This window comes from Labrus bergylta, chromosome 17, assembly GCF_963930695.1.
Source record: "Labrus bergylta chromosome 17, fLabBer1.1, whole genome shotgun sequence".
In the NCBI taxonomy this organism is placed as follows: domain Eukaryota; kingdom Metazoa; phylum Chordata; class Actinopteri; order Labriformes; family Labridae; genus Labrus; species Labrus bergylta.
The window spans coordinates 19,962,700-19,982,512 of NC_089211.1; the positions used below are offsets into that span (position 1 = coordinate 19,962,700).

The 19,813-nt window shown below is 41.9% G+C and overlaps 2 protein-coding genes across 4 annotated transcripts; one reads left to right on the forward strand and one right to left on the reverse strand.

Annotated features, from left to right (window-relative positions):
- Positions 1–807: 807 nt before the first annotated feature.
- On the reverse strand, positions 808–12,483 carry LOC109996608 (PH and SEC7 domain-containing protein 3). 3 transcript variants are annotated; one of them, XM_020650821.3, is made up of 16 exons: positions 12,062–12,483; positions 9,554–10,219; positions 9,164–9,245; positions 8,586–8,991; positions 7,520–8,473; positions 5,650–5,730; positions 5,291–5,403; positions 5,127–5,185; positions 4,941–5,030; positions 4,813–4,856; positions 4,550–4,722; positions 3,284–3,354; positions 3,026–3,171; positions 2,781–2,925; positions 1,787–1,933; positions 808–1,702 (listed from the first exon to the last, which is right to left on the reverse strand). In XM_020650821.3, exons 2-16 carry the CDS (start codon positions 10,064–10,066, stop codon positions 1,415–1,417), a joined length of 3,312 nt encoding a protein of 1,103 aa, XP_020506477.2. In that variant the 5' UTR covers positions 10,067–10,219; positions 12,062–12,483; the 3' UTR covers positions 808–1,414. The 3 variants fall into 3 exon arrangements, with proteins under 3 accessions (XP_020506477.2, XP_065821806.1, XP_020506478.2); XM_065965734.1 differs by lacking the exon at positions 12,062–12,483 and adding an exon at positions 11,630–11,740; XM_020650822.3 differs by lacking the exon at positions 12,062–12,483 and adding an exon at positions 10,599–10,752.
- A 1,832-nt stretch (positions 12,484–14,315) lies between these two features.
- LOC109996602 (oocyte zinc finger protein XlCOF6) lies at positions 14,316–19,794 on the forward strand. Its single transcript, XM_020650815.3, has 2 exons — positions 14,316–14,602; positions 16,790–19,794. The coding sequence occupies exons 1-2, from the start codon at positions 14,404–14,406 to the stop codon at positions 18,325–18,327; spliced, it is 1,737 nt and encodes a 578-aa protein (XP_020506471.3). The 5' UTR covers positions 14,316–14,403; the 3' UTR covers positions 18,328–19,794.
- Positions 19,795–19,813: the final 19 nt, after the last annotated feature.

The window sequence follows — 19,813 nt, forward strand, 5'->3', positions numbered from 1 at the left end:
ACTGCCCCGGGTTGACCGCAGCTCAACATGTCAGGCTGAAAGAGAACAAAATGGAGCCCGTGCCACTGAGGCCGATCCGATCACACACACACACACACACACACACACACACACACACACACACACACACACACACACAAACACAAACATTGTGACGACGCCCACACACTCACACAAAAAAACAAACTCCCAGGTCTGCACCGCGACTTTTTTTTTTCCTCTTGAGGTGATACGTAGGAGATCATTTGAGTGAAGATCGCAGCGTTGAAAAATGTAAACATTCTTGATACAGTAAATGATTAAACTTGTCTAGAAATCCGGAGTGTTTGAATAAATAAATGACATTGATTTAAATGAGAGTTAATCTTTCAGTTTGTTCAATCAACAACATTCACTGTGGCCCTCTGACTTTTTCCTTTTTTAGATTTGAAACTGCGTAATTTGATCAAAACATTTTTTTTATTTTTTTTTAAACAAGACATTTCTTTCTCGTCTCACATGATAATAACAATAATTTCCTCCAGAGGTGACTCAGTTTAAACATGTTTCTGTCTTGGGATTTTCATAATAAAGTCAATTTTAGTTTTATGTGTTTGTAAAATTGCAATCAAATAACAGCCAAAGACATTTCTGTAATGCTTCTCTTACTTTGTTGAAACATTCGGCTTCTTTGTCCTGTTTGTATCTGACATACAGGTAACCATGGAAACATGGGTGAAATGTTTAAACTACTTTCTTGAAATAAAAAAAATAAATTAGAGCCCCTCACATTGAGACTTCAAACAGTTATTTGCTCATGCTGTTCGATTAAAGCATTACAACATTTTATTTTTTTTCCACAGAGAGAACAAAAACATGAATATGTTGGAAATAAACTTATTTGAGAACAATAAGCGACAATAACATCATGTACACTAACAGAACACAAGTCGAGGTTTTATACACATTTAAAACAATAATAGTGCAATTAAGATTCTTCAAAACAGTTTAAAACTGACAGCACATCCTGAAGCCCCTCTAGTCACTGAGATGAGCTGTGCTACAGCGCCCTCTAGTGGTTTGCATTTTAATTTTGTTCAATGTGAAACAAGAAATGAATTTCGATTCGTACCTTTTTAGCCCTAAAGAGACCAAAAGTCAACACAATAAAAGAAATAAGTTAGGTCCAGATTTGAGTCATTCAACAGATGGATCAGTCCCTCTATCCTGACAGACAGCTCGGGATTCCCTGAGGTTTGTTTTCATAAAAGTGCAAAAGACAAAATTTGCAGAAACTTGTGAAACAAAATGACATCATGACAAGATTTAAGATCTCTTCATGAAACTGAACCCTGAAATTCTGTGAACTCAGAGAAGATTTATAAATCTGCTTTTTCAAAGGGTCTTTATTGCGTCGCGTTACCTCTTGAGTCTTTCAAGATTCTTTATTCCATCTGGGAATTATGGTCCTGCGATAAGTCCGTCTCTCTGAAATGTTGCGCCTGACTTTGATCATGGTCGGAGGAGGCGACTCTATCTCCAGGGAGGGGCTGGAGTAGGACTTTTTCAGGGTGCCACTCTCCTCATCGCCCTCACCGACAGGGTCCACACACACAGCTTTATCAAATGTGTTCAGGTCTGCTGTGGTCATCACGCTGTCGTCTGTCGTCTTTGCTTTCTTCCAGGCCTCCAGCACATGGATGTAGATCTCATAGCGGCACATCTGCGACACATTCAAACAAGACACAGGGAGTCACTTGTGGGTCCTTTTTTTCACACAGACATCGACCCGCAGAACGTTTCTCACCTCGTGATGCAGGTACTCCGCTCTGACTCGATGCTCCTCCAGCTCCTTGGCTTTGGCTTTCTTTCCCTCTGGAAGGTTTTGCTGCTGGCACGTCAGGTCCGTCTTGAAGGACTCGAGCATTTTTGCATGCGACTGCATCTGACTCTCCTGCCATGAAATGAAGAGGAACAGATTTCATGCTAATCCTTTTAATGCAAATCCTTCTGAATGGTGAAGTGTGAAGGATGTGGTGTGAAGGTGAAGGATATGAAATGTTTCCCCATTTGATTATTTTCTTTGCTGTATTTCAAAGACGCAATTCAACTGCATTTTTAATGAATTTTCATAGACTATGTGGGAAGTGATCATACAAACAAGTGCATTCAAGTTTTCAAAGAAGGACCAACACTTCCATTTTTCCTTTACAACACAACAGTGGACTTCACAAACATTTAAATTCACCTTCGTTCAGAACGCAGTAGCTTGAAGGCTTCTCAGAGCTTATCAAATCTGTCTATAGCTCGCTTTAGCAAAGTAAGACATGACAGTTTTAACATTTACACTTATTCAGTGTTTTCACCTGTAGACACAAGTTAAAATGACCTGTTCAAAAAATACAAAATGAGAAGGTTTTAATGTTTGTTTCTGATATAAAAGACAAAAAGCAAATGGTTATAATTGCGATCTTGCAATCTGATATAGAATATAACTGTTACTGCTCGTTATTTTAAAACGAGTTGTTTTTGTTGCACTGTTGCTTTGTAATTGAGGTTGGATCCAGTATAAGTATTCTGTGTCTCACATAGCAATACATGAACTAGATTAAGCGCTTTGTGCCTCAGAAAAAACAAGAATCAGATGAATAATAGAGCAGGTTTGCTGATAATCTCATTTTCATCTTTGTGCATTTTAAAACCAAAATATATAAAAACACTGTAGACACATTCATAAATGTAAATTCCTCCTGGTATTGTTATAGTCTTAATGTCACACAGATAAAGAAGAAGCAATGTACCAGAGTGTGTGCAGAGTGTGAGGCGGGGAGGAGCGGCCTGCAGAACTTCCTCTGAGAGCCGACAGCAGCGGGGAACGGAGGCGAGGAGTGAAGAGCAGACACCAGGTTGATGCGGCTGATCCATGAATTCATCTCTGCCCTGGATCTGAGAGGAGAAAAACAAACGATGTCGATGGAGTCTTTCACTAAAAAAAAAAAAAAAAAACATGAACACACTCAAACACGCGGGTTGTGCTGCGACTCACGAGGCCTGGAAGAGGAACACCCTCCAGTCGGCCGTCTGCAGGCGGAGGACGTGCGGCTTCTTGGTGTAGTCGGCGGCCTGCTCGGCCAGAGAGTGATGCATGCTCACCACCTCCTCATTGATCATCTGACCCCCCCTGTAATCATCCTGACTCACACAAAGACAGGACATCACAGCACTGATAAACACAACATTCTTCATAGAAAGTACAATCACAAGTTGTATTTTTTGATAATGGGGCATGCTGTTGGTTACTTACCTTCTGTAAATAAAGGACCATTCCTCTCAACACTCCATAGAAAGTCTTCCAGCCTCTCTTCCCCCACGGAGCTGAAGAGACATTCAGCAGGTTTTAGAAGTTTAGTCAGCGCTCATATCGAAGCTGTTTACTTTAGAAATGAAACTCAATTTAACCCAAACCGAGATGTAAAAGCAGTATTCCTCCATTCTTAAATCAATGCAGGGCCGAGGTTACAAAGTGCATCATGAAGAGTCCAAGAAGGATCCAAACTTTAATCACTAGACACGATTGGTCTTTTATTTTTCAATGATTGCTAAATTAGAGTGATTGCTGTTGACCATGTTACCAAACAACAAGTATAAAACATACAGTGGTCTGTTAAGGTTTAGTACAATTATTAAAAATGCAACATTTAATGGTGATGAACTTAAAGCTGCTTTTGAAACAGACTGAAGCTGATAGCGAAGCCTCTGTGTGGCTGAGACATCAGTGACAACACTGATGATTTCTTTTTTTGTGTTTTTGAGCGCCTGTAACCTCTGCAGCGGGTCAGGTGTGAGACTTAAAGTGACATTCATCAGGATGTAGAAACAGCCTTTCATATGTTCCACAGCAAATATTCATCATGAGCGAAACATTTTGATGTAACAGGAAAACTGGGTGAGATTTTTTGTTTAAAAAACACCACTTACACATGTAGTGCACGGGTCAAAATCTGCATAGATATAAGATAAGATTCGCAATAACTATTATGTTATTTAAATTACAATAATTTAAAAACTACAAAATAAAATAAAAACATTTAGACAAAGCAGAGATTTTTCAACAATGCCACAACTCACTTTCGTTTACGTGTTTTCAGAGTTTTGTGATAAAAAGTCAGCTGTCTTTGAAATATGTTAGAAATAGTAACTTTTTTTCACCTTTTCAACAAAAATCTGGTCTTATTTTAACCGGTTTTGGACGATACATTCTCAGTATTTGATGCTGCTAGGTTAGTGTTAGAAAAAGGAGGTAGTTATACGATATCACACGGGTGCAGGGCGGTTCAAAAAACAGCAGAATGAAGAAGAAGACAGGCCTGCCTCTGCACCTTTGGTTGATATTGTGATGGTGATGAACTGAACATTTTTTGTCGCTGGGTTGTTCTCCATACAGGATACTAAACCCCCTCATGACATCTGTTGTTTTTAGTTTTACAAAATGTCACATGGACTGAATCCAGACGAGCCTGTCCCTGTTTATACCCTTATATCTGTGTGTTTGTGTCTGTGTGTCACTCACTGCGTTTGCCATCAATGTCGGCGTGGAGCTTTCGCTGCAGGAATCCCTGTTTGACCACATTGGCTGTTTTGTTGTGAGGAACATCCTGGAAGGGGTTTGACTTTGAGCGCAGCTGTGCGTCTTCTCCTGCATCTTCATCCATTAATATGGAGCTCTTCAACTCCTCTTTATCGCTTCAACATGCAAACACAGAGAGTTAGGGATCAGGCTTTATAAGAGAAGGATGTATAATCAAGAAGGAATCAAAGCAGGAGTCCACTTACACAGCCCACTCGAGCGGTTCACTCTTTATGGAGTTGTAAAGACTCTATGAAAAAAAGAGGACAATGATCAGCAATCACTCAAAACGCTTTGACTCTGCTTTCTGTGGGCAAATAAGTGTCAGCGTTACTTTCAAGAGATCCTTGCTGAAGTTTTCTCCCTCATTCATCTCATCCAGGTTGCACACAAACTTAGAAGAGGACATGGATTTTCCTACGTTCTGTGAACACACACAAAAAACAAATGCTCATAAAGATTTTCTGATAAGAGTCTGTAACATCAGAACAAAACCTTTACAGTCATAAAGGTAGGTCACCTGTCCGTGCAAGTCAGTGTTGAGAAGCATCAGAGCACACGTGAGAGCCAACACAGCACCTGAGGATAGATAAAAGCATGCATCAAGTACATGTGAGCCCTCTCGGCTGTATTTCTGAGATGACAAAAAAAAAAAAAAAAAAAAACATTCCGACAGGGGCTCACCTGAGGAGGAGAAGGAGTCCGGGTTGCTCTCATGGAAGCGGCATGCGAAGTGCTGCAGCACACGCTCCCTCTCCTGAGTCTCTCCTATCAGAATCACCACTTTCAGGAAAGACCTGAGAGACAGAGAGAAAGAGAGACAGAGAGAGAGAGAGAGACAGAGAGAGAGAGAGAGACATAGAGAGAGAGGGAGACAGAGAGAGACAGAGAGAGAGAGAGAGACAGAGAGAGAGAGAGACAGAGAGAGACATAGAGAGAGAGAGAGACACAGAGAGAGAGAGAGACAGGAAATTCAAATAAAGATCACAAGAGGTTGAATGAGCGTTTTGTGGCATACCAAGCTCCGCCTTGATAATTCTCACCTCAGAGCATGATCAAGAGTTTGCCCGGTGAAGTCAAAGTATTTAAGGTATTCCTCCCCGACAGCTCGACTGAAGTCATTACTACACAGAAAAAAAAAAAAATACATTAGTATAACAAGAGTTTTAATTAAACTATCACAATCTCTTGACTCAATATGTTGATGTCAATAAAGGGAAACTGTTGAGGGGGCGAAGCTATTTGTACTAATTTGCAACATTTCATATTAACAGGCAAAGGAGGAAGACGTGGTCTGGATATATGAAGGTGTTGAAACAAAGACTATGTTTTGTTTATTGGTTGCCGAGATACTCCGAGATGACATCACAAGGGGTTTTTTTTCACTGTCTCCTCCAGAAGACAGCGACAGCTCGTTTCACCACAGAGCAGACCTCGATATGATTACTGAATACAGCCTCATCGAGGTCAATCGAAATACTGAGAATAGAATAATTAGAAGCTGCATATATGTGGAAGGACTGGCACAATTCTTCTCAGCAGACCTTATTCATTCTTTGAGGAGGTGATCTGTATCTGTGTCATGTCAAAACAAACATTTAGGACACAGTGTTTGCCCTAGGTTTACAGCTTTGGTGGGGTGGGGAGGTGCGGGCAGACGGACGCCGACACAAACACTTGAAGGAATCTTGACAGCTGTCCTGTTCTATCGGAAATGTATCCTTAAATGACTTATTTCTCTGATTTCCAACTCTATCCTATCTCTACAATAAAGGCACAAAAAGCCCAAAATTAAATCTTAAAATTAATTTAACCTTCAAGGGGGGCGGGGGTCTGTAATATAATGGTAGGGGAAACACTGGGACACACACACACACACACACACATATATATATATGTACTGTACAGTATATGCAGCAAAGTTATTGCCCTGATTCCTGAATATGATATATGACATGTTGGTCTAGAGCTGATGGTCTTCTTTTTACAATGAAGGTCGCTTGATTCATCTTTATTCAGGTGGCAGATAGTCTGCATGCACTGTTCAGTTAGTAAAAACTGTAAAAAGCCAATTGAACTTTCTTTTGTGCTCTTGCAATTGTGCTGATTTCAGATTGTTCATGAAATATTTTGCTGTTCAAATGTTCAAAAACTGGAGAAGTTTTTTTGTTATTTGATGTGTTGACGTATGTTTCAAAGCCTAGACAAAATACAAGATTGTTTATTTCAATGTAAAGCTCCCATGAGGATTAGCTGATTATGGAACAAACTGAAAGGCAAGTTGTTTCCTCTTTACGAACTAAAAAGGCGAATAAGACCCAAAGAACAAAGTTCAACTATTTCTAGATAGTTATTTTGAATGCCTGAAACGACTGCCGGTGATAGGTGTCAGAAGAGAGAAATAACACAACGCTTCTTGACGAGTGACACATTTCACTGTTAAAACACATTAGGAAGGGTAAAAACACTAGTTAGACAAGTGCAGGACAAGATCACCAAAGAGACGCCACTTTGTCCACAGCTTTAAAACACCAGATATTGAAGGAATTGTGGGAAAATTATCAAAAAAGAAAGAAAATGAAGGTCTAAAGATTTGATTGTAAAAGTTAAGTCTCCTTTTTTTACTTGTTGAAAATGTATACAAAGAGCTCTGATTCTTTAATCTATGCTGTCTAGTTGGTTGTATGCATGACTTTAAAGTCATCACTGTATTCATGTTCTATCAGTGCACACTATCTATAGTCACTATGACTGCATGTGTTTGTGTGAATGGAAAGGAATGTGTTAATGACAGAAAAGCTACACCTGCACCTCAGAGCTCACAACTTGAGGTATCAGCTGCAGAGCTCGAAACAGCATCACCACACAGTTAGAAGAACAGTAAAGGTAAAAGTAAATACAGAATGTGCTTACTCTTTGTCAATGTGCTTCACCACCTCGACACGCTGGAAACCGTCCAACTTAAACAGCCTATCAGCAAGGAGGTGGGCCGCCTCTCTGTCCACCTCCCCTCCGTTCATATGAGGCTTGGATTGCACTCCATTTGAAGCAAATGTCTGCACGTTTTCATCCTTTACATCGTCCTCTTCCTCAGCCTGATGTGACATCTCAGCCTGTTTCTCCTCCTGAGTGAACTCTGCCTCTGCTGTCTGCTGCGTGACCTCGCTACCAGGCGTCAGCTGCTCTGTTATTTCCGACGCGTCTGTCTTCTCGGGCTGCACGTGCTGCTCGCCGGTCCCTCGCTGCTCATTCTGCTCCGATGGCTCCGTCTGTTCCTGCTGCTCTGCCGCGCCGGGGTCTTCAGCTTCAGTGCTAAATATCTGCTCTGACAGAGTCGACTCCTGCGGCAGGTCTGCTTTTTCAGTCTGGGTTGACACTTCTTCTAATTCCATCTGCTCCAGATGTTGACTTAACTGGTCCTCGGAGTGTTGCTCCTCTGCTTGGCTCTGCTCCTTCCCTTCAGTCACCTCGAGCTGCTCAGTGTGTTCAGGCTGCTGTGGCATCTCTACGTCCTGTGAAGTCATTTTCCCACAATCTTGATGTTCCAAACAACTTGTCTCCTGTAGTTTTTCAGTCAGCTCCAGTATCTCCTTGGAGTCCTCCTCTACCCTCTCTGCATTACCTGCTGCATGCACCTGCGGTTCTTCTATGCTGTTCACAGCCTCTGACTGATCAGGCTCCACATTTTTGCACATTTTTAGCTCTTCAGTCAGTCCTGTGGAACCTTCTCCTTGTATCTCTGGCTCCTCTTCAGTCCCGGAGTGCCTCTTTTCATCCAATAGCTCCGTCTGTGTCAGATCTAATCGCTCATCTGGGCTTATAGTTTGCCCGGTTTCATCAGTTTGTTGTAGCTCTGCAGGGACCTCCCTACAGATGAAGTAAGGAAAGCAGTTGTTATATAACGTCAAGAAAGATTGCAAAATGATATCGTGATGTGAACACATTTCTGCTTCCCCTTTGTGAAGTCCATGATACTTACGCGCGACTCAGACAACATGCAGCTTCTGCCTTTTCACTTTCTTCAGTCCAGGTAATCCTCACACCCTTTTCTTCTTCTACTTCCTCTTCCTCAGCCTCAACACCATTCGCTGATGCTTGCTCTTCCTCTTCCTCGACGTCTCCCTCTCTCGTCAGCAGGACCCCGGGCTCCTCCTGTTCCTCTTCTAGCTGTAAATCCACAAAACCTTCCGCCTCGTCTTCTGAGCCTTCGATCTCCTCAAGAGCATCGATTACTTCTAAAGACGCGGCTGGCTCCGAGCCTTCTGACTGACCCCCCTCCTCCTCTTGATCTTTTTCTTCTTCTTCTTCTTCTTCTTCTTCTTCTTCTTCTTCTTCTTCTTTTTCTTCTTCTTCTGAGTCTGTCCTCAGAGAGTCAGGGAAACTTTCTAGAAGGTAAACGTGTCTGCTGTTAAATCTCAACTCATTTCTAACATGCCGCAAGTAATAAGCAAACATTCAAAATACAAATCATGAAATTCTAAAGTCAAACTGAGCAACGAATGGAAAAACACAGTTATTTCACACCTTGTTAAATGTCTCGTTCTCAATAACACGTACCGTTGCTACTGCCTAACAGCTCTCGTGTTGAGTCTTCCTCTTCCTGTGTCGTCGGCTCTTGCACATCTTCGGCATCACATGGCTGAAGGTTGCAACACAAACCACCGATCATGACGTTAATATAGCAAGAAGACATTGTGATCGTCAGTGGGCACTCTGAGCTTCTTCTGACTAACATTATGTCCACCCTAGTCTTCCAATAACTGCTCAATGTACTGCATGAACCCGAACATGTCTCTCTTAAAAGATACAGCTTGACATGGTAAGTGAAAGAAGGGTTTGTCACAGGAAAACGTTTTTTAGTTTGTAAATTAAAACAGAAAAGGGATAAAAAAATATATATATATATATATATATAAAATTCAAAATGCTGGCAGCTTGACTACTTACCGGCAAGTTGTTTCCGTTCAGCTCTAAATCCGAGTTCAGAAGCCCAGAATCAAATCCCTCCTCTTCCTCTCTGTCTTCCTCGCTGAGAATGTCATCACTTATGTCTTCTGATGGGTGAGGTGATGGGGAAGTGGTGCCTACACTCGTCCCTATAACAGAGTCCAGCTCATTGGCCAAGCTGCGTGTCTCTGCAGAGGAGTCCGGCATGTCCCACTGCACTGTGGCAAAGGACAGCGGGGGGCTGGTGCAGGTCATGGGGCGCACCGGCGGCCATATTATTTGCTCCCACGGCTCTGCCTCGTCTGGAGTGTCACTGCCAGCGTGTGGGGAGAGGCTGCGCTGATCTTTCTCTGGTTCCTGGTTCATTTGAACCTCTTCATCGCCCCACACAATGCCCTCCTGTTCTCCATTGACGTACTGGTGGTCTATAGGGGTCAACAAGTCCTGTTCAGGCTCCTGAAGGACTGAATTTGTAACATCTGGCAGAGAGGAGAACAGGTTTTCCTCCTCCATCAGTCACAAGTCCTTTGTTGAGGGGACAGATTCTGTAGCTGTAAATGTTGTCTCGCTTATAATACGGCCTCCTCTGCTGTTAGAAGGACGATCATTTTGTAAAATCCTTTCAGTGTGAGATCCTGAAGCAGGTTACGAACGCTCTTCACACATCTGTAGGATTGAAAAAAAAGCATGTTCATTTTCAAATAATCAAACCCTTATGCATGATGAGAAGCGAGACAAAAAGAAAATCCTCCCTGGAATACAAATGCAAAACTGTTCAGTTAAAGTTCATGAACTATTTGAATGCCACACAGATGAGAAAAAAAGAAACTTTTTGGGGAACCTCCAAGAGGAACATCTGATGAGCTCAGAGACAAAAAAAGTCATTCATAAGACTCTATGCTATATTTGGCTGTAGTATCAAAGTGATTTCTTTAAAGTGGCTTTGTATTTTCTTTCTGTAAATCTGTAAAAACCACTTTGAAAGAAACCCAAAACTCCAAAGTGTAATAACAACACTGAAATAAACAGAATACTGAACACTCACCACCTGAAAGCAGAAATGATCCAGTTTTGGAGAAGGTTGTGTTTCTATTTGAGATGATAGTTCTCTTCTTTTTCTTTTTTTTTAACTTCCTGGTGTGGCATTACAGATTTGCAGTGCAGCAGGCTTTAAATGACATGTAAACCAGTTTGTACTTCCTGACCACAGACACAAAGTAAGCCGAGCAAGAGAGAGAGAGAGAGAGAGAGAGAGAGAGACAGAGAGAGAGAGAGAAAGAGATAGAGGTTTTTGTGCGGATCAGCCATGGTGGTGGGTGGAGTTGAGGGTCTGTTTCTGGCGAGCATTTGAACAGTTGCTGTTTATCATTTTATCAGCACGCTGCACTCTGACTCTGCGTTAAGGATAAAACTGTGAAAGAGTTCAAGCTTCAGCTCCATGTTGTCAACACAAACCAAGGAGGCATCCCTCCTGATAACATCAATGCCAGTGACAGAACACCAGCAGCAGAACATCATCACGGCTTAAATATCCCACCTTGTAACTTCATATTATTTGTCGCCTTTTTATCTCACAAATCCTTTTACTTCTCCATTTCTCTTGATATTTATGACTCTACTTTTCTGTCTGCCTGCATGATTCTTTTCTTGTCATGCAATCCACATCCGGGACAGACCCTGACCACATATCCTGTGTGGGTGCTCACTTCTCAGTTCCTGTCAGGGTGCAATAAGTGCTACAGTACATGCACGAGAGTTAACTCAGATTAACCAAGAGGATCAACTGTAAATGAATTATCCCCTATTTGAAACTTAAAATGTAGAGCTACTTCATTGAAACTTTAGATTCTGAAGCAGTTTTGTCTCTTTTTTATTTTTTTTTATGTTTACACGTGACAAATCGACTCATTCATTTACTGATTTCTTTAAACAATTTGGTCCATTGTCGTATCTGACAGTCTTGATTAAGATCCCTATAGCTGCTCTTTTCAATTACACATAAAGTGTTTCGAATGATAACAATGTTAATCCTCTCTACACAGTGTGATCGTTGTTAGGATTGTTGAATATAACAACCTCAGAAATCTGCAGACGGTTGCAGAAATACCTATGTAAAAAAAAAGAAGCTTTCATCAAAGAGGAAAACAGGATAAATCAGGATATTTCAAACCACACATTGAAGTCGTCATTTGCAGACTACTGGGAGAGGTTGCCTACAATGCATAATGTAAATACAGAACATCACAACCTTGAGTATGTGTTACCACAATGCTAAAAGAGAAGTACAGATGTAAAAGAGAAAAAGGATAAAGTAGAAAGAGGAAGGCACAAAGTCACAGTTGTGAAAAGACTTATGTGAACATAGTTTGTCTGAGGAGGATAAACACTACCTGGTATGTAATTCATTACCACTAGTGAACATGGCAAAGACATAATTGGAAAAAAAATTAAAACCACAATAAAAAACTGCAAAAGGAATTAGGAGGAATCTCTGGAAGCATGACTTACCCCTCCAGGCTCTTTAGGGCAACATCATATGATCAGCCAGCGTGTGAGGTTTTAAGTCAAGTCTTGTGGGAGGGAAAGACACACCACTGTGTTTTACTGGGTTTACACTGCTGTCAGAGAGCTGTGCCTTCAGAGGCAGACATGCAGACATGCACACACGCACACAAGCATACAAATAACCCTCAGCTGATTATGTCTGAATCTGCTGCACACACAAACAAGCCTCACATCCGCTCTTTTGAAGCCGAGCAGGGTTTTAGTCTGTGGTGTTGCATAAAGATGCAGACAAGTCACAAGTCCAAGTCTGGACCGGGTACTCCGCCTTCTTCATTGTGCTTCCCGTCCATTCTGAATAGATCAAGAGTCGACTTCCGTCTCCGAGAGGCTGTGGGAAAGAAAGGGTACAAATTCAAGGGACAGACAGAAAGAGAAGGCTGCTAAATGGCTACAGAGAGGAAGAAAGGCACGGTGTGATTGGCAGATGACTCAGAAGCTCAGAGACACCTGAGAGGCCTCAGTCCACGCCCACAACCCTGCAGGGCATGTAGGCATACATATACAGGTCAGGTGAGGGGAGTGGCTCAGCTTCATTCCTGAGAATGACAACAGGATTGATGTGGAGAAACCAGATGGTATGAAGATTCAATATGTCATCAGCTACACTGACATTAGTTGTGCCTTTTACGATTGGTTTACTGGCCCAGTGTCTGGATTGTGGGCAGAAAAGCCACACATGTTTTTTTTTAAAAAGGCTTTCCTTTAAGCAGTATTTTAAAAACTACTTCTGGTATACTTTAAAAAAAATATTTTCGTTTTATTTTCTTTGGATATTTTCCAAAGATGTGTCTTTCATTGTTTCAACCAATTATGAATGCAGAAATAGTTGGCATTGCTGACATTTTTTGCTTAATTATACAAAGAATAGACATCAAATGCAACATCATAATAAGCGCTATCAAGTGTTGCATTAAGCAAATGCATCAACATTCTTACTTAGTTTGCATCTTCACTTAGAATAAGTAGATTTGCTTACTGTATTGCAGTAACCTTAGCTCGGTGGTTGCCAAACTATTTCTGCCTTCCCCCCTTTTGCAGATGAAAACATATCACTGTCACTCACACTCTGTGCTAACAAATTCCTATACTAACACTAAACATTGGATGCAAAAAGTACAGAATAGCACTTCGGTGTGACAAAAAAACTATAAAAAAAGACACTTTAAAGTTGAAGGCAAATACTGTAAAAATGAAACTTCCATATTTGTCTACCGCAGATTCATTTTCAGTCTTACATTTACCTGGAAGTCCTCTCATAGAGATGTGGCATGCTTTGCTATTATTACTATTGTCATTACTCTGAGGATCCAATAGGGGTCCTGCACCCCACTTTGGGGATCACTTAGCTTTAGAACAGGGGCGGGCAACTGGCAGCCCGGGGACCACATGCGGCCCCCATCAACCCTCAACGTGGCCCTCAGGTCATTTTTTACACGTCAATTAATTGGAAAACATTTAGAAAACATGACAAAATCTGCCATGAAATCATGAAAACCAGAAATACGTCCATAATAATATTTGACAACTGGTATATGTTAAGATAAATTTGAGACGTAATTGACCGTAATTGTTTTTGTATCCTACAATTTGGCCCCTCTGGCAGTGAGAATTAAATGAATGTGGCCCCTCGCTGTGACCAAAGTTGCCCGCTCCCTGCTTTAGAATATTATTACATACAGCTTGAAGAAACCAAGTCAGCTTAGATTATCAACGCAACCAATTTGGTAAAATAACCATCATTCCTAATGAACATACAGAAATAGCAACATAAGCTATATTATAAAGTGAATATTAGCTGAATAAGGTGACATTAAAAGGCTAAGTAGGCAGCATAGTTGGCATGATAATGATATTAAAATAAGAGCATTACCTAGTATTTATGAGCGTCCTTCAAGTTGTAGTGACTAAGTTGATAGCTACAGGTTGTTGTACCTCATTAAGCAGTAACTTGTAGTTTCTTTGGTATTAGTAGTTTTGAAGTATTGCTTTAAATTCTGCAGCAATCTTGATATCATTTAAACACTTTTTTTTTTTTTTTATCTCCACGGTAACTTCTCTGTGCAGTGTCTTGATGTTTCACACGCAGCTGTTACTCCGCCGCGCCGCAGGGGGGCGCTACAGAGCTGTGAGCCTCTCGCGTCCGCGCGTCACTCTCCTGCGACTGTCTCTTGCTTTGTTTGTTCCGCACACGGCAGCAGTGGCAACACACACACACACACACACACACACCCTCTTTCTCCCCCCCCCCTCCTCCTCCCCTCCACATATTTTCGTCTCGATCTATCATGGCCAAGTCAAGCGATCTGAAAAGCTTCCTGCAGTCCTCACTCAACGAGATCTTCAAAGCGACTGTGAGTGACATCCTGGACTCAGTGGACCGGACCCTGTCTGAGTACCAGGGCACCATCCGCAGGATCGAGTCTGAAAACGAGGGCCTGAAGCAGCTGCTGTTTGCAAAGGAGAGCACGGAGTCTGCTAACAGAGGTGAAGAGTGGTTTAAATGATGGAGGATGTGTGTGTGTGTGTGTGTGTGTGGAGCTGCAGGGCCGACACTGACCTTTTTTTGTCTGCTTTGTCAGCAAATTGTGCTGATGTGTGTGTGTGTGAGGTGTGTGTTTACCTAGACAAAGTGTGTGTCTGTGTGTGTCTGTGTGTGTGTGTGTGTGTGTTACTTAACTGCTGCAACTGCAGATTCAGTGTGTGTGCCACTGCCGACCCAACACAGTTTGAGTTTTGTTGTGTGAAGAAATGGCTCTGCAGAAACAAAAACAAAGAAGAAGACTGAACAAATAAAAAGAATCTGTGAAAGAAACAAATCTGTGGTGAGAGTTGAGGGTCAGTTGAAGTAACTGGATGCAGCTAAGCAGCATGCAGGTTAAAGAGCTGTTTTACTGGGTAGTTATTTCATTAACAAACTGAGTTAATTGATAACAAAGCCTCAATCTGATTTTTCTTTGTGGGGGGGGAAGTGTCATGTTTACCAAAGATCTTCAAACCTGTATTTTCTCTGAAAACAAACAAACTTACATCAGCTGCTAATGATTTCTTTAAATCAGTAAAAGGCCTGAAAGTAGATTCTGAATCTGAACATTTGACTTGTGTGTCATTTGAATCGATGATCGCCAACCTGCAGAACTCGCTTGTCTGTTTTTTGCTTTAATAATAGTAGAAGATGTTTCACTGTCGCCTCATATTATACTTTTAAATCATTTATTCAACTCTAGGATTAGTAGTAACTGAAAAAGTGGATGTTGACAATCCCTTCATGTGTAGATTATTGTTGTTGTTGTTGTTGTTGTTTGGTGGGGCCATATATTGGGCTTTTTCAAGACTTGATCTTTGTAAATTTAATTGCCTTCAATTTTCTAGACCACCATTTAAACATAAAGTGATTCAAAGTGCTTTACGGAGTGAAAACTAAAACATTTATATTAAGAGCGGAATAGAATAGAATAGAATAGAATTACTTTATTGATCCCAAACTGGGAAATTGTGGCGTTACAGCAGCAGGTTATCCAAACACACAATACGAGTTAAAAAAACCCACAATGTTAGCAAATCTAAACATGATATAATATTAAATACAAAGTAAATAAGTACTAAAAATATCAAAACTAAGAATGGGAATATATACAACCAGGATTTAACTAAGCATTACTAGTCTTAAATAGGAAGATTACATATGAAAGATTGAATGTAAATGTGCAAAAACAGAGTAGTAAATGGACAGTATTGACATAAGTTAAAGTGCATGAGTGTAGACATATTATGAGCAGAAACTATACAATATAACGGCGAGTAGACAGACAAATGAAGTGACATTAGTAAATTTAAACATGTGCAGAACAGATGACAGTATGGAGAGACAGATATTATCATGATGACAGTTCTCTGCTTGTAAGAGGTGAGCTGTTGTACAGAGTTATGGCCTTCGGTAAGAAAGATTTCCTGTATCTGTCCTTGTGACAGCGGAGTTGGATCAGTCTGTTGGAGAAGCTGCTCCGCTGTTTGTCCAGTAGGGTGTGCAGAGGGTGCTCAGGATTATCCACAATGGATAACAGTTTGTTCAGAGTCCTCCTCTCTGTCACCGCTACAGAAGAGTCCGGCTCGCAGCCTGTCACAGAGCAGGCCTTCTTAATGAGTCATGTAAAAAAGTCATCGACATTTGATGACTACTTTTAGGACCGATACTGTGCTGACCGACTTCTCAGTCAATATGACAGATGATGCTGTGATTTGGATTTCTATTAATATCTATACAATGTGGTTTATTTTTTTAATCATTATGAATGTATTTCTCTGTCTGTTAACCGGTACTTTGTGTTCACCTTCCTTTAAAAACTCTACGATAAAACACCCTAAATAAAGAGCTAAATGTTGACTTTAAGTTTGAAGGTAACTAGTTGCATGATGTCATATAAGAGCTTGATATCAGCTGCATGTGTAAATAAGCAAAGTAAGGGGAGGATAAGGTTTTGTGTTTGCTGCTTGTTCTGCTGCACAAAGTGTCTGTAATAGTTCATAATAGTATTCAGGGTGTTCTGCTTCCACCGTTATCGTTCATGAATTAGTGTTACATTATTTCTGTCAAAGCTTGAAATTAAGTATATGGCTCTTAAGCAGGCTGTACCAAGTTGTTGATTTTTGTGGGTTTTTTTTTTATGTTTGCAGATGCTCATGAACAAGATGTCACTGACCACGTTTCGACCTCAGAATGGAACAATCCATCCATCAACCCCGGCCAGGGTTTGTTCAAGGTGTCCATATGCAGCAGTGACAAGAAGAGCTTCAGGAGGAAGAACAGGGCGAAGGAGAGCATTTCCTCCGCCTGCTTACCACCGCAGATCGATAATACACCAGAAAGACAATGTGTGACTATTGCAGAGGCGTGTGTCTCCACCAGTGACATGGTATCTGTGAAAACGGAGCCCGGCCTGGAGGAGAGCGGCGCTATCGACCTCTCCCAGCCGTCGGCGCTTCTCAATCTGACAGTGAAGCCGATTAAAAGCGAGAGCACCGAGGTGAGTTGTGACGGCGGTGACGCTTATGTGCCTCTGCTGCCACCTGCAGGCCTCGATCGAGACAGTGAAGTTAAAGTCACTGTGGTTTCTGACAGCTGCATGCAGGATGAAGAGCTCATTAAGACTGAAGAAGAAGAGCAGAACGGGGCGTTGCAGTACGGGGACAGTGTCTCTCATCAAGAGTTGAAGTGTGCGTCAGGATATTTCCCGAACCCAGAGGGAGCGAGCGGACAGGCTGAAGTTGCGAATCCTCATGAAAACAAGTCACCAGCTGTCGCGGACGGCGACGTTTTGGATGTCCGCGACAAGTTTTTGCGATGTACCTCCTGTCCCAAAACATTCAGCCGACCGAACGCGCTGAAAGTCCATCTCAGGACTCACACCGGCGAGAAAGCCCACACCTGCTGCTACTGCGGCAAGCGCTTCGGTCGCGCCGATCTCCTCAAATCCCACAAGAGGACGCACACAGGGGAGAGGCCTTATAGCTGCAACCTGTGCAGCAAAACGTACCCCCATCCCAGTCAGCTCAGGATACACAAACGTATCCACACCGGAGAGAAGCCGTACTCCTGCACGCATTGCGGGAAGTGCTTCAACGAGCACAACCAGCTCAAAGTCCACCTGAGGACTCACACCGGGGAGAGGCCGTACAGTTGCCAGGAGTGCGGGAAAACCTTCAGCAACGCGGGAAACCTAAGAATACACGAGAGGATCCACACGGGCGAGAAGCCGTACGCCTGCTCTCAGTGCGGGAAAAGATTCAACGGCTTGGGCGACCTGAAAACGCACTACAGGATTCACACCGGAGAGCGGCCCTACAGCTGCAAGCTCTGCAACAAGACCTTCAGCCAGACGGGCCACCTCACCATACACATGCGGATGCACACAGGGGAGAGGCCGTACAGCTGCGGCGAGTGCGGCAAGACGTTCACGGTGGCCAGCAGCCTCAAACTGCACCAGAGGACCCACACAGGAGAGAAGGAGTACAGCTGCTCGTACTGCAGCAAGAGCTTCAGCAGGCTGGGGCACCTGAAGAGACACGAGCTGGTCCACACCAAAGAGAAGGTGTACCTCTGCAGCGAGTGTGGGAAGACCTACACCGACCATTCGGCGCTGAAGAAGCACCTGAAGTTACACGCGGCGAAGGAGCAGAAGGGTTTGAGCGAGGAAGGAACCAGCGAGGCCTAAATGAACCCCCGCTGACTTTTAGCAACAGAGAGAAAACGAGAACCAAATTCTCTCAGAAGCCCAGAAAAGAAAATCTTGAAAGTACAGAGCTTTCAGACTCACCCCGCTGTGAGAGATGTTCGGACACTACTTCTTCCTAGACTTGAATATACGGTGAAGCAGAGTAACCCTCTGATACCAGTGTGATGGAAACAATACTCATAATAACGATGACAAAATCTGAAAATCCTGACACTTTGCTAACTTCAGCAAACTCTACTTTCCTCGACTAAATTTCTTATAATCATTTTTTTGGCTGCTCTGAAACAGCAGACGTCAAAGGATAACTATATTGTTATTGTTGCATAGGCTTAGTGAAGGCATAAAAGGCATTTTCACTTTAAAAACCAACCTCTAATCTAGCAGCCTGAATGAACTGATATCAGCTGTTGCAGCGGTTGCAGTTTTTAGTCAAACTGTACACTACATATGTGTATTGCATTGTCTTAACTAAGCTGGTTTGAAGTAGTGCTGTTATGATTTGAACTGTGTGTGTGCTGTGATTGAACAACCAAAAAAGCTGCCACATGGACCTTGAGTTAAGATGAAGCTGTTAACTGCTGTTTCAGGCAGTTCGATTGTGTGTCAGACTTCAAGAATGAACTTAAAGGCTAAAAGCTGTTTGTGATGTTTGTGGTACAGTGAAATACACTGCTGTCTAATCTTTGCCGTTTGAGTAAGTCCAAATATTTATCTACTCTGTATGATTCTGTGTGTGAGGAGTTACAGACCGGTAACTGGCACCCTGAAAGAAACCTTTTTAAGGAAACGAAATGTTGATTGTTTGTCTGATGGAAATGTTGATTTTTAACGGTCCAGCTAAAGCAAGAAAGAAGAAGGAGTTCCTGAAAGTGCAGGTCATGTAGGAGAGCTGGTCCTGACCTCTGTGTGGAGAAATAAAAATCTCCACATGGGCCAGTAGGAAATAACAGTATAGCTGTTTAATACATACTGCAATGCTTTTTACACACATTTATAAACATGTAGTAGGAGGGTTTGGGTTAGTAATGTGTGTGAAATAAGTGATTAAATGGGGAGGATTATTAATATATTGCTGTATATAGCTTGAGATATACAGGCAGCATCTGATACAGTGAACTGACATGAATGTATTTCTTTCAAATGTTAATGAAAATCCTGTTACTGCACATGTTCAGTATTGATTGACCAGCTTTCAGTAGTAAATGAATTATCGTTAGTGAGCCATGCTGATCAAGCCACTTATCGTAGGTATTTTAGGGCTTCTTGTTAAGTCTATTAACATGAACACACGGGAGTAAATTGTCATTTTAATCATGGCAGCGCTGCTATTTGTTGTGGCAACTGGTTTTAACACGTATAAAGCAATGTGAGTGTTTGCCGATAAGAATTTATTAATCCTTTTTCCTGTGAGGTTTGTGACTAAATTAAAGAGAAATGTTAACCAGAGTGGAGTTTGTATCTTTTA